Source organism: Crotalus tigris, unplaced genomic scaffold (genome assembly GCF_016545835.1).
Source record: "Crotalus tigris isolate CLP2741 ecotype Arizona unplaced genomic scaffold, ASM1654583v1 scf7180000024506.1728113, whole genome shotgun sequence".
In the NCBI taxonomy this organism is placed as follows: domain Eukaryota; kingdom Metazoa; phylum Chordata; class Lepidosauria; order Squamata; family Viperidae; genus Crotalus; species Crotalus tigris.
The window spans coordinates 831,914-846,821 of NW_024100677.1; the positions used below are offsets into that span (position 1 = coordinate 831,914).

The window sequence follows — 14,908 nt, forward strand, 5'->3', positions numbered from 1 at the left end:
GATGTGCCGATGCAGGACACAACCGTTGTCCAGGGCTACCTCGTAGGATAGAGGACATGTGACCCTGGAAATAGAAGCGGGGACCCATGTATGACCAGGCCCGTAATTGCGAGTCCAAACCGGGGCACCCACAAGTAGTTGTCTAGGTGCCCTAGGATGTGAGGTAGATGAAGGCAGTCTGTCCGGATGCAACCGGTCAAGCTTCGTAGTAAGTTTGCGCCCCCAGCGAAGTTCAGCTGGGCTTCTCCCTGTAGAAGTGGACGGTGTGGTGCGGTAAGAAAGGAGAAAGTCAGCCAACCTGTGATGCCAGTCCCCATAGTGAGTCTTTTCAAGGCGTCCTTTGTGATGCGGACCATGCGTTCAGCCATACCGTTGGTGGACGGGTGGAAGGGTGCAGACGTGGCATGACGACTCATGTTAGCCTGTAAGAAAGCTTGGAATTCGGAGGAAGTAAATTGAGGGCTGTTGTCAGACACGATGACATCTGGGAGCCCGTGTGCAGCAAAAATCCCCCTCAGTACCTGAATAGTCTTTGCAGTGGTGGTGGATGAGACAGGTACAACCTCAAGCCATTTTGAATGACTGTCAACGAGGACCAAGAAGAACTGGCCCTGAAAGGGCCCAGCGTAGTCAATGTGCACCGTAGACCATGGGGACTGTGTATCCTCCCATCTATGCACAGGAGCTTGGGGCATCTCTGGGCGAGAGCGCTGGCACAGGTGGCATGCATGCACCTTAGCCTCAATGTCCTTATCTAAACCAGGCCACCACAAGTGGCTACGCGCAAGGGCCTTCATGCGAACAATGCCAGGATGACCCTCGTGGAGGGACTCTAAAACCCTAGTCCTCATTGAGGTGGGAATGACAACTCTGTTTCCCCAAAGCAGACAACCCTGAGAAAGGGACAGCTCATTCCTTTTGGACCAGAAACTCTGAAACTCAGGACTAGGGCAGTGCTCAGGCCATCCAGACAAAACCCAAGAAAGGACACGTGAAAGTGTGTGATCCGTGCCTGTTTCAGCGGCAACATCCCTGGCATTCAGAGGGGACTCGGGCAAGGCTTGGATGGATAGAATGTTGACAGCTGGCGCAGGGTCAGCTTCTACTACTGGCAGGGGCAATCTACTGAGGCCATCAGCATGGCCCATTTCTTTCCCAGGCTTGTGGAGTAAGGAAAAATCATATGCAGACAGAAAAATAGACCACCTAAGCATTCTAGGGGAAATGATTTGGGGAGTTTGTTTATGTGTGGTAAACAGTCCCAGCAGAGGCTTATGGTCAGTGAAGACCGTGAAATGCCTGCCATACAAGAAATCATGGAATTTTTTAATTCCAGCAACAACAGCCAGAGCCTCCCTGTCTATCTGAGCGTAGTTGCGCTCAGCAGAAGACAGTGTTCTGGAGTAATATGCAACAGGAACCTGAGTTCCATCAGACCTGAGGTGGCTCAGGACAGCTCCTACCCCGTAAGGGGAAGCATCACAAGCGATGCACACAGGAAGGGACTCATTGAAGTGTGCAAGTACACTGTTAGAAGTGAGTAAGGCCTTGACCTCATTGAAACTAGCCTCATGTGTTTGTGACCACTGCCACACTGCTTGTTTGTCTAATAGCCTGTGAAGAGGCTCAGCTACACTAGCTTTATGTGGAAGAAAGGAATTATAGAAATTCAGGAGGCCCAGAATGGCCTGAAGTTCGGCCTTAGACCTTGGCCTAGGTGCTTCTAAAATGGCAGTTAGTTTGGATTCAGCAGGGTGAATCCCAGCAGCATCAATTTTGAACCCCAGAAATTCAGTAGAAGGCACCCCAATTTTGCATTTGTCTTTTTTGAGCTTGAGGCCTGTTTTCCTGAACCTTAACAGAACAGCCCTTAGCCTTTCAGCTAGAATGTGTGTGGAGTCTCCTGCAATTAAGACATCATCAAAGTAGGGGCAAACCCCCGGTATGCCCCGTAGTGTGTTTTCCATTACGCTTTGGAAAATCCCAGGAGCGACATTCACTCCAAACTGTAGCCTTTTTACCTTAAAGGCTCCCCTGTGGGTCACAATAGTCTGAGCTATAGCAGCATCATCATCAACAGGCAGCTGTTGATACGCTTGAGCTAGGTCAAGCTTTGCAAAAACGCGCCCCCCCCTTGACGGAGGCCAGAATATGACTGACCACAGGAACAGGATAGGCATGTTGCTGCAATGCCTTATTAAGAGTGCATTTGTAGTCAGCACAAATGCGAATGTCCCCATTTGCCTTTAGAGGCGTGACAATGGGGGTCTCCCAAGGGCTGGAATCAACAGGTTCTAGGATTCCCTGTTGGATCAGTTTGTCTAACTCAGTGTCAATTTTACTCTTTAAAGCAAAAGGGACCCTTCTTGCTTTAATTCTAATGGGAGTGACAGTGGGGTCTAGTTTTAAGGACACAGGGGGTCCCTTGAATGTGCCCAGCTGGGGGCTGAAGACATCTGCAAATTCTTTGCAGACTTCCTGTAGGTCGAGTGTTTGTAAGCTGTTGAGCCCCGTGACGTGTATCCCCAAGGCTTCAAACCAATCGAGTCCTATGAGACTCGTTCGTTCACCCCCTACTACTAATAGGTCTAGTGGACCTTCAAAATTCTTATACTGTACGTTAAGGGTGGCCTCCCCCTTAACACACACTCTCGAATTTTGAAAGTCTGTTAACACAATGTCAGAAGGCCTTAATTTAGCCTGAGTTCCACTGCCGGAACAAATCTTCCTAAATGTATGTAAGGATATGATTGAAAGGGCAGACCCCGTGTCTAGTTCCATAGTTAATGGAACCCCTTGTAGCTTCACCTTGAGTGACAGCTTTTTCTTGATGGGCTTGTGTGTGCCTGTCCTGAAGATGCTTCTTCGCGAAGCGCAAAAACCTACCCTATTCTGGCTGGGGACCCTGGTACCTTTCAGGCGCGGTTCTTCCTGAGGTTGTACCACAGCTGCAATATGTCCTTGTTTCCCGCACGCCCGGCAGATAGCGGAGCGGAACTTGCAGTCGGTTCTCCTGTGGCGACCTCCACAGCCGATGCACTTGAGGGGAGCTGCAGAGCTTCCTTTCTGATTCCCTTCCTTCGTGGGGTGGAGACGGTCGACTTCCTCGTCCGGATCCTCCTCGGAGTTCCCTTGGACGTCCTCTTGGTGCACGGATGCAACATCTGGACTGTTCCTGATCGGCCGCATGTTTTTGACGGCGCCGCCTGCTGCTTCTTCTGCGGTGACCTCTCTTAAGGCATCTTGGAAGGACAAGTCTTCTTTGGCGAAAAGCCTCTGTTGTAGATCTCGATGCCTTAAGCCGCACACGAATCGGTCCCTCAGTCGTTCTTCGAGGTCCTTGAACTCGCAGTGCTTGGCGGCCTTCCTCAATGCGGCGATGTATTCTTTGGCCGACTCTCCGGATCGTTGATCCCTCTGCTCGAAGGTGTGGCGCCATGCGATGACGGACATCTTGGGCTGGAAGTGCTCCTTCAATAGCTTCTTTAGATCTGCGTAGCTGACAGACTCTAATGGGACAGGTGCTGCAAGGTTCTCTGCGATTTCAAAGGCGTCTTGACCGCAGACACAAAGCAGGGTGGCAGCCTTCAAGCTATCTTCCCTCACTTGGTTCAACTTGAGGTAGTTTTCCACCCTGGCTACGTAGGACTCCCACCGCTCTGGATGTGAGACGTCGAATTCTGAAAGCCTTCCAACCTTTGCCATTTTCAGGAGACCGGTGTATCAGCCAGCCTACCCCCGAATGCGCACTGGATTGGCGGGTAGCTGCCGAGTCAATGCCGTTCCGCCGCTCAGGACTCACTTGGGTAAGCTTACACCTCTTCCTTTCCAGGCGATGTAAGGCATCCCACCCTCGTCGCCAGTGTTGAGTCCTTGGCGAAAAGCAGACACGAGAAGCAGTTGTAGTTCTCAGGTTTTCTTTTATTCTGTGTTCAGCTTACAGGTGAAGGCTTCAGCAATGCCCAAAAGCTCCCAGCCTCTTATATAGGCAATTCCCGGGTCAATGTGTTACTTTTCCCGCGCCAGCACCCGCGCATGCGCACAGGCGCTGGCGACAGCCTGTCTGGTCCCGGGCAGCTTGCACCTGCCCGGGACTGCCTGCAAACGCCCCGAGCCCGTTTGCAAGGCTCGGGACATAACATATACCACTTTGTAGTGCTTTACAGCCCTCTCTTATAGAGTCAGTATATTGCCTCCAACAATCTGGGTCCTCATTTTACCGACCTTGGAGGGATGGAAAGCTGAGTCAACCTTGAGCCAGTGAGAATCAAACTGCTGGCAGCTAGGAGTCAGCAGAAGTAGCTTGCAGTACTGCATTCTAACCACTGTATTACTATGGCTACTTCAGTCCAGTTTCCTGTCATGAAAGCCACTCTGCAGCAAATGCCACTCCAGAATAATCAAATCCAGCACTTTTATTCTGGATGCCCTTTTATTTCAGTGTGTAATTAGAGTGAACCACAAATAAAGAAAGTCTCCAAAGTCTGAAAACTAGCAGGATCCATCAGCCGTTCACCTCTTGTGTCCAGCTGCATCAACAACATCTATCATATGGTTTCTAGGGATAGTTTTTTTTATGCCAGCAGAGTCTCATGGTTGACAGCAGCTACCCCCTCCTCATTTAGGGAGTGTCCTGCCCTAGGAATCCAATAAAAAACTGAGAAAAGTTTGATCTGACAAGATTTGTTTCTTGACACAGCCATGCTGATTTCTCAAGTTTATCATATTTTTTACACTGTTCACAAATGTATCTTTTTATAATCTGCTTTAGAAGATCCAACTCATCTTCCACATGAGATATTTGTAGACATTTCCTTTCCCCTTTCTCCTTGTCTACTACAATGAATTCAAATGAATGTTTGGGCTAAATGTGACAGGAATCAAGATAACTACTTGTGACAAGAGTGAAGGCAACCAACTACAAAAATCATAAAATAAGCAAGCTCTGTAGTGGAATTATTTTTCATTTGCAGTGTTTCTGTTTAAAGCTATGGACTTGGAAGGAACTCCTTTCCACTTCCCTAACAAGATGGTATACACTTTTATTTAGAAAATCAGGAAGAAAGTGGCATCTTGTATTCTACACAACATCTCATTTGTAGCATTCTAAAGTAAAATTCATTAAAGTTACTCTGCTGTATGAGATACAGAATAATACTGGTCAATGGCAAAATAATCTAAGTACTGATGAAATGAATGATTAAAATAGTGATTCAGAAACATAATGAAGAATAGTTCCATCTTTCCTTTAAAAACACTATTTATAAAGTATGAAATATTAATGGCACAGTGGGAGAGAGCAACACAAAACCTAAATTTGATTTGATTTCATTTACATTTAAGTGTAACTAAAATAACTAACTAACTTGATTGTTTTCCAGGTAAATATTATATGATTTATCTCTACTGTCTTACTGCTATGTACTGTATGATGGTAGTTTTTGAAGGATCTCATCTAAAACTTTCAGCGATTAAATGAAGTGTTTGAGCCTTGGGCTATACACTCCTGCAGTAGATAATTGGCATTTGCAAATTTATACCAGAGTCAACTTCTTTATGTTTATTGGTCTGGAAAGGAATTTGTCCTGTTAATTTGTGGGCAGCAAGGAAGAAAAATGACGAAACACAAAAATATTGCACTGGCGTAGCTGGAAAGTAGTAGCATTTATTTTATAATGTCTGCTTATTCTGTGCAATGTATCACTGTAAACTGTTTAGTGATTTTCCCCTGGGACCTGTGATACATGATCAGAAGAACATCATCAGCTCATAGAAACAAGGGCACAGCTGCTTGCCCTTTGTTATACCCTGACAGCTGTAAAGCCATAACAATACATCTGTTGAAAGATAATTGAAACCAGAAGCAATATTTGAGTCTTTGCCAACCTTTTTGTGCTTGGATTTGTATATGAATCTTAAATCATTATAAGCATGCTCATATACAGGCTACTTAGAATGCACCTTAAAAGATTCATTGCAGTATTTCAAATTGCTAACAGGCTGTAAAAATGCACAAGGTCAGGGAAGTAGAAGATGAAAGACTGAACAACATTATAAAAATAATGTGCAGCTGTATTTAAATAAGTGACATTAACAGCACGCGCACACACACACACACACACACACACACACACACACACACACACATTCCAAGTTCTCTTGTCCATGTATGGATTGTCCCATACATGGACGAGGCAAGAGAATTTGGAATTGATATGGTGTAGAATAAATGTAATGGTGTCAAGTGACAGCAACATCAGGAAGGAGTATGAGAAACTGGAGACATATCTGAAGGAGGAACTTGAGATGATGGGGCCAAGGTTGTACGAGCACTTGGAATTGTGACATCTAAACTGGAAGAGGGCTCCAGGAACAGCATCAGAGCTCTCTGTCAAGAAGAGTGCAGTGCTAACAACAGCTAAGATACTGTGCAGATACTCCCAGTCCTCTGGTAGAGGATGCAAAATTTAGGAAGATATATGCCGTAAGGATGAAAAGGGAATTTTTATATGTTTATGTAGCAGTTGGGCCCACTGAATTCAAGGAAACCTGATCCCTGGTGAATAAATGCAACAATGTAAGGCAGTCCTTATCAGTGAGTAAAACTATTGTTCTTAAACATATATAGGACTCTACTGCAAATAGCATTTTTTTGGGGGGACATGGCTTTAGATAGAAGACATTCTGCAAAATATTGTGCTGATAGCTAGCTCGTCTTCTATCAAAAATGAAAATTATCACAAAAAGGGGGAATTTCCATTGCAGGTTAATACATCTTAATATTTAGCTATAAATAAAATGAATATATTGATAATTGAAAATTTGTATCTTATTATGTATTCATGAGCAAAAACCTTTTTGTCAAAAATATGTGTTAAAACAGTCAACAACTTACTCTGATAATTCATTATTTTTTTGTAATAATTTAATTAAAGTTTACAAATACAAAGACAAAAAACTAATACAAAACAGAAATGCAAAGAAAAAGAAAAAATAAAGAAAAAAGATATAGAAAGAAATGACTAACTCCTCCCTCAAGATAAGTACAAACAACTTCAGTAACTTTTCACCTTCTCTGATATTCCAAAATATCTTAAAAATTCTTATTTTTTATCAATAAACAAATTGTAAATTTTCTTCAGTCCTATCATAAAATCAGTTAAATTGTCAGAAATAATAACATATATATATTGACCTTAAATAAATCAGACTTATATTGCTTTACTTTAAACACAGTAATTTATCACTTTCTCTAAAAATGTAGCAACAAAACCTTCTTCCCATATCTTATACATTATCTACAAACAACTCTTCAAAGCCTCTACAATTAGTTAAAAAAAAGTTTAAAAAATGAGTTTAAAAAAGTCCATTAAGACTTACCAAAAACAATTAATATATTTTAACTTCAATAAAATGAATCTACTTTATATTGCGTCTGTTTACTTTTAAAAAGCTTGATCTTTAATATTCTTTAATAATCACCCTGGGCAGCTTACATTTTAAAAAATAGAAAAAAAAAAATAAAAAATACCAAGACAAATCACACTTCATATGCCACAAAACACAACCAATAGCATCTACTGCAAAGTTTGGAAGTATGATCAATTTTTAACAAAACCCTGAAATACCAAACAGATGAGGGCAATGCAGATTTGATATGCTAAATATCTCTGAGTGCTGACAGCACAGTATGAACATATTGTGAACATTCATATTGAGGTGAGTTAGCCAATGGTCTTGCTTAAATATTGAAAATAATGTGGATTGGGAACAATGGAAATGATAAAGTGTAGTTTCACTTTTGAGATATGTTTGCATATCTAAATGTGTTCTTGTGATTGTTGTTGTTGCCATCATCATGGTCATCATCATCATCTTACCACCTTAGGAGGCAATGCGGACATCCCTTACAGGGAGTGGTACAAACCCTTGGTATGGTTCTGGATTCTTGTGGGCCTTGCATATTTTGCTGCTGTCCTCAGTATGATTGGAGACTGGCTGCGGGTTCTTTCAAAGAAGACTAAAGAGGAGGTAACTATTGACAAGTAGCTTATATTGCAGGATTTTTTGTGTCATGTTATGACTGCTTTCCATTTGAAGTTTACTCCAACAGTACTCAATACAACATATAACAAATTTGGGGAAAATATCCAATATCATAAAAAATATCTTAAAAAAGAAAATAAAACAGAGACAAGCCAAAGAAATTTAAAAACAACATTAAAACAATTATATATGTATCAAAACTTTATCAAGAAGATTATGGACTGAGTGTCAAATTTAACTTTGAATGGCATGCTAAAGGCTGCACTCAGAATCTGTCATTTATTGGGTACGAAAATTCTAATTGAATTCAGTTAAATTAGAAATTCATCTATTTCATCTCATGAAAAATTGATACATTGGAGTATCAGCTTTTTTTAAAAAATAATAATTTAAATTATAAATAATTTAAAAAGCAACCAACTAATCATGAAACTATAACTCTCAAGCAGCTAGTAAGTAATGGTATATTTAAATTTTTGAGATTTTATAAAAGGACTATAATTCATAAAGAAAGGCTGAATGGGAATATTTAGAGGGGGAAAAATTGTAATTATTCATTGTTTTATTCTCATGCCCTTGCAGACTCTGAAGCTTCGGGAGAATTGTATCTCTAAGAGATTATCTTTGTTGAATCAAAACCTATTATTCTTAATTACCAACATTAAAAAAAATCAAAAACTAAATTTGAAAAATATAAAAAAAATTTGGAATAGAGAACTGAATATTGTCCAATCAATGGCTTCAGGTTTTGAGGAGTGTTATATTTGTTATGACCTAAAATGCAGCAAAAATTCTCTTTAGAATCTCTTGAAGACCACAGAAAATCTTCGTAAAACAATTGGCTCTGATCGTTTTTTATGTTAGTGATGTAATAAAATTCAAGGTCCATGTGTTATGGATTTGCAATTCTTTGTTGGCTATTATTACTATGGTGAACCAAATTCTTTTAAGGCAGTTAAAGATTAAAACTGTTAATATTTTGTTAAATTTTACTTTATAATTCTGATTTCAGTCTAAAAATATTAGCATATATTGTGCTTGCACTATTGTGAAAAAGTGATTAATCAATTCTTAGACTTTCAATCAGATTTGTACCAAAGGAGAGTCAAGGTGGACAATCTAATTCTGTATGGCCTATATTTAACTGAATCATAATAAATACAAATACATATACACGTCTCTGTGTGTGTGTGTGTGTATGTATATGAGTGTGAATGAATAGTAGCAGCCCAAATCAACCCTAGATGTTTGTTGACATCCCAGTCTAAAGCTGAGATAAACTGATAGGCTCAAAGTCAGCTTCTGTCACTAAGAGATTAGAATCTGGGTCTAACTATCCAGATAGAAGTATGATGAAGTTTTTAATTTAATTTTTATTTTTTTTATTTCCTTCATTACTTTTGCTATTAATGTAATATGGAAATATTTCTTTATTATATAGGAAATTAATCTGTTTTTAGAAAGCTGAATAACAAACAAATAAAAATAGCCATCCATTAAAAATCAAATAACATTTGATTCTGCTAATTGTTCATTAATTCAATCTACAATTGGGCGAGCAATTGTTTGCTTATTTACTTAATCATTTTATATAACTGTCAACTTGCAACTCTGAGCAACTAATATAGGATTAAAATGAAAAATAATCAACAGGACAAAAATGGCAGAGTATATAATACAACCAAAGTCAACACAATAATAGTCTCAATCAATACACAAGAGGCTCATCTGACAGGCTGGCCCAGTGCCTGGGAAAAGGTCCATGAAACGTCAATGGGTTGCAGCAATCCAAATCTCAGGAGTTAATGCTTTTCATAAACATCTGTTTAATTCTGAATTTATTCTGAATCTTCCTCTGTTATTTTTGGTTTTCTGTGACAGGTTGGTGAAATAAAGGCCCATGCAGCGGAATGGAAAGCCAATGTGACAGCAGAGTTCAGGGAAACACGGCGGCGGTTGAGTGTGGAGATACATGACAAACTTCAGAGGGCGGCCACCATTCGGAGCATGGAGCGCAGGCGTTTAGGTCTGGACCAGAGAGCCCACTCCCTCGATATGCTGTCTCCAGAGAAACGTTGTGTCTTTGCTGCCTTGGGCAACAGCCATTTCAAGGCATCATCTCAGGAAAGCATCAACAACAAGCCTAACAATCTGCGCCTTAAAGGATCAGAGCAATTGAGCAAACATGGGCAGGGGGCGTCTGAGGACAATATCATCAACAAGTTTGGTTCTTCATCCAAGCTGACCAAAAGGAAAAACAAAGACCTGAAAAAAAGTATCCCGGAAGATGTGAGAAAAATCTACGAGACCTTACGGCACTACTCCTTAGATGAGGAGGAGAAGAAGGAGGAAGAGGAGGAGGACTTGGAGAAGGTGTGTCACTCAGCACACTCTAGTACTGCCATTCTTACCAATTGTATTGAGCAACACATGGACCTGGAGAATGGCATACTCCCCACTGAAACCAAAGAAAGGGAACATGAAAATAAATCATTACTTGAAGACAGGAATTAAATGTAGACCATTTTTTGACTCTAATGAGCCAGTGTTAGTCTTTTATATATGTACATGATCTATAAGTGTATGTATCAAGACACGTGCCTTATACAGACCTAGTTCAGTCTAAATTGCATAGCATCCTAGAATATTTCACTGTGCCATAATGACCGAAGCTTGCTCTGCCAAAAGAAATCACAGATAATACACTGGAGAATGGCATCTGAAGGTGGAGTATTGACAGTGTCAGCCTACACTGTATGCTTACAAGGGGGGGAAATTCCAAAGGAAGATGGTAATGCAACTGGAAAGGTGAACAGCATGATAGGAATGCATGAGAGCAAAGGCAGACGCATTAGAAGATCATTTGGGAAAGGAAGCAATGGAGCTGGCATGAGTCTTTCCAGTGGATTGCAAGTTTCTTCTCTCACTGTTGAATACTTTTGATTGAAAAGTAAAATAAGAGGCTGAACTGTCAATTTTAAGGCAGCGTTTCTGTTTTGGCATAGGATCCAAGTATGAGTGTTCCCTCATTTTATGTTTTGAAAAATCAATGAGCCTTCAGTGATCCCTGCTCCCCAAATTAAAAGGTTTTTATGCACAAGAAAAGTATCTAGATGCTGGGATGATATCAGTAAAGACAACAATATGCCTTTTTCAGAAACAAGAAAAGAAAACGTAAAAACAGCTCATTGTGAATATTTGTCATGAAAAATGAAAAAAAATGTAAAGGGAAAAATGATGAAAAATGTCTGCCTTTGGAAGAAATTCATCTTATAAACTAATACTATGCTGGGGGAAAAAACTTCAAAATTTGAATAACTGCGGAGTTTTAGGAAGGAAAAATATAATCTTGTGCTTGGGTCAATAACCAGTGAAGTTCTTTTTTTTTAAAAAAAAAAATGTGATCATACTTTCTATCCCTGAAGGAGCTTCAGTTTTAATATTCTAATACGCTAAAAATAGAAAGTGAAATCTTGCATGATGTCAACAGTTTGCTATTCTCTGTAGCAGAAATTCATTAAAAAAGATATGTCATATACAATGTATAGTAAAGGGTGGGCCAACTTCCAAACCTCAGGGCTTTGTGTCCCTATTGGTGGTTAAGCTTAAGGTAAGAGAAAGACAGCTGTCCAAATTTCCAGGATAGTAAGAAGGAAACTGGTGGTAATGTTTTTTAAGTGCTTAGAGCTTTAAGTGCGATTAATAACTTCATATTGTGAAGTCTTTAATCACTTATTTTTTAAATACCTTCCTTTAAAGTTTAAGTTTTTTTTCTTATTTGATCCTTCTCTCCACAGAAACTGAGCAAATTCACTTTTAGTGTTATACCAAATAAGAAAACGCTATCACCTACGTGTTTGTTGTTCTTTCCATGAATAAATGCGGAAAGCACAAATCGTTTCAGATTTCAAAGCAGATGTTAAATGAAAACATAGGAGAGAGTTAATTAGTTAGAATTATAATGATTGGATCCCTCTCTCTCTGAATGGTTGTGTGTCTATGTGAGATGAGGAAAGAGAAAAAGAAATTAGTTCTTGGTGAATGAGTGAATGGAAATTTGCTTGGAATACATATGCAGATTGACATACATTAGCATCCTTCAGATACCATTCAGAGAACATCTGTAAATACTATAGAGTTCCCCAAATACTATTTGTAATGTTTTTAAAGGATGCCAAAGCCATTGCTGCATTTTTTAATTTTCCTGCTTTCATATAATCAACCCAACATAATTTATGGAAAGTGTATTTGTAATGCTGCCATTTGAAGCATCTCAGTTGTTTGCACCAGTCTATAGTTAAAGAAATCTTTAACTCCTTCTTTCTTTGCTATTCCTGTCTAATCCATAAAACCATGAAGATGTAGACCCGGGATCAAATCCTTGTTCAACTACAGAGCTTACTGATTGCCTTGGAAGTTTCTAAGTTTGCACAATGATTATCAGAAAAATAAAAGATGAACTGAGAGAGACACATATGTACCATCTTGATTATCTTGGGGTAAAGATGTGACAGAAAACACTTTTTTAATGTATTGTCCACTTGACAGGTTAAATAAAAGTCCCATTCCCTCAAGCTAAAATTAACTTTCAGTATGTAGGTATTGGACATTGTGTTCCATGATACCAAAGGTTGCAGGTTAAGGAAACCTGCAGCTAATAAATAATGGAAGAGAACTTCCACCATCAATTCCCCCAAAGAAGGCTCATGCTGTTCTGCATCTTTGTTCGCAGCGAGATAGAAAACTTGGAGCAAAGAAGAGAATTGTAAGAAAACCACAATGCTGCTAACGGGAGCTACATCACAAATAATTTAAATTCCACTTTGTGTAAATCTTAATCTGATAATCATAGGTGTCAAAGAATTCTATGCAGCAATGTGTGCAGGAAAATGGAGAAGAGATGGAATATAATGTCCTCTGTTCCAGGTATGGAAAATAATGAATTTAGGATACAGCTGAAGACTGTAGGATAAATGGTCTTCTGTTCCCAGCAGCTACTAACATTTGGCAGTTTATTATATAATCCAGAAGCCCAGTTAGTCCAATATACAGTTTCTGCCTTTACAAACTAGATGCTTAATAGGCATCTGAAAAGTAGGACGTGAGAACCATCAAATTCTATAGCTTGTATTTGCCATGGAAGGTTTTTAAAATTTTTACCGTCATAATCTTAATTTGGATGAAAATCTTTCCCACATACACAGACATGTACACAAGCTAGATTTACCTTAGGTGAGAATTTAGTCCAGGTGCCATGATATATGAAAATGGATTGACATACTTGTGTTCACCACAGTGCACTGTGGCTTTCAGTTTAAAGGAATACACGAAACAGATTCATATTTCTGTTGAGTGAAGAAGTTGCAATGTACCACATAGGAGACACTTGGGACTAGATACAGAAACCTTTGTGGCCAGAATGGGACGATTGGCTGTTAGATTGACATTTTTTGGACAAGCAGCCTGAAGCCAGGTGGTTCAGAATGTGACAGATAAAAGGAGAGTGATGCTGTATAAAGTCATATATTAAAAATGCAGAGTGATGTCACTTCCGATGCATACTTTTTTTTAAAAAAAGGCAACCCTTCTTTACAATACTTGAAATCTGTGGATTTAGAGAACCAAGATAGCTGCTAATGCTGTCCAGTGTTCTGCATAAGCAGAGACTGGGAATTAGTTTAACATGCAATTTTTTATGGTAGCCTTGAAAGGAGAGTACAGACTAATCTAATTTGCTCATATGAATCTGATGTTTTAATTTTAAATGCCTGATCTTTCAAACTTTCAGTCTTGGAACATGTAACATTTTAGGAAAATAAAGTTAAAGACTTGGTTAAATTCAACGTGACTTCTGGTGGTTTCATGAACAGGGCAGAAGCTTTTTTTTTTTTAGTAATATTATGCTTCTGGGATGTATTGTTGTTTACCAGTCTGGTGTACAGCCCTGTGGTATCCTGGAATTTGCAGCATGAAATACCAGTGTTGCTTATATTTTAAAGAAAGTGAGCATCATTTTCACACACTATATAGAAAGGTCTCCCCCCCATATGCCAGGATAAGATTGTTTGAATAAGATTGCTATACATGTAACACACACTCTGCCATATATCAGTGATATCTCTCTGTCTTTCCCTTTAAGAGAAAATGAATGATGCCTAACAAAATATGCAATCCATATAGTATATACCAGCCTTCAGCAAGATCAATGAGAAAATTTATGTTCCCACGTACTGTGTTTCTCCGAAAATAAGACTGGTTCTTATATATTTTTTGGACCAGAAGACCCATTAGGGATTATTTTCAGGGGATGTCTTATTTTGCGGCTGCCAGTCCGCTCTCTCCCACCATCATGCTTGCCCACAGCTGCAACAGCTTTCAGGACTTCCAAGGCCAGACACTTGGGAGGTGAGGGCAGGGCTGGTGGAATGTGACTTCAGGCGAGGAGAGTGGTGCAGACAGGCTCCCTCCACCTGCCACACTCTTTCCTTTTGCAAGCAGATGAAGCTTCAAATCTCTGTCAGTTCTCTGTCCAGGCAAAAAATGTTTGGGCGCCTATGGGATGCTTGGAAACGGAGTGAATTGCTCCATTTCCATGCTCCCCATTTTCAAGCAGATGAAGCTTCTAGTCTCCCTCTAGGTGAAAATACATGGTGGAGCCAGGCAGAGGCAGAAGCATGGGGGGGGGAACACAAGAAATCCGGGCGTGATCTGTGGCTGACTGGCTTGCAGGAGGCTCACATGGGAGGCTCATGCAGCAGCACCAGCAGCAGGCAGAAGCAGAGGCATGGAGGGGAGGCAGGTGATCCTGATGCGCCACCCACTCTGTCCCACCATCTCTCGGTTTGCCCGCATCTGTGCCAGG

At 40.2% G+C, this 14,908-nt stretch overlaps 1 protein-coding gene across 3 annotated transcripts in view; it reads left to right on the forward strand.

Moving 5' to 3' along the window:
- KCNK10 (potassium two pore domain channel subfamily K member 10) overlaps positions 1-13,894 on the forward strand; it is a 58,178-nt gene extending 44,284 nt beyond the window's left edge. For all 3 annotated transcript variants that reach the window (XM_039333471.1, XM_039333472.1, XM_039333470.1), the window contains exons 6-7: positions 7,889-8,031; positions 9,928-13,894. In XM_039333471.1, coding sequence (XP_039189405.1) covers positions 7,889-8,031; positions 9,928-10,560 — 776 coding nt within the window. In that variant the 3' untranslated portion in view covers positions 10,561-13,894. The remainder of the gene's footprint in view (positions 1-7,888; positions 8,032-9,927) is intronic.
- The last annotated feature ends 1,014 nt before the right edge of the window (positions 13,895-14,908 follow it).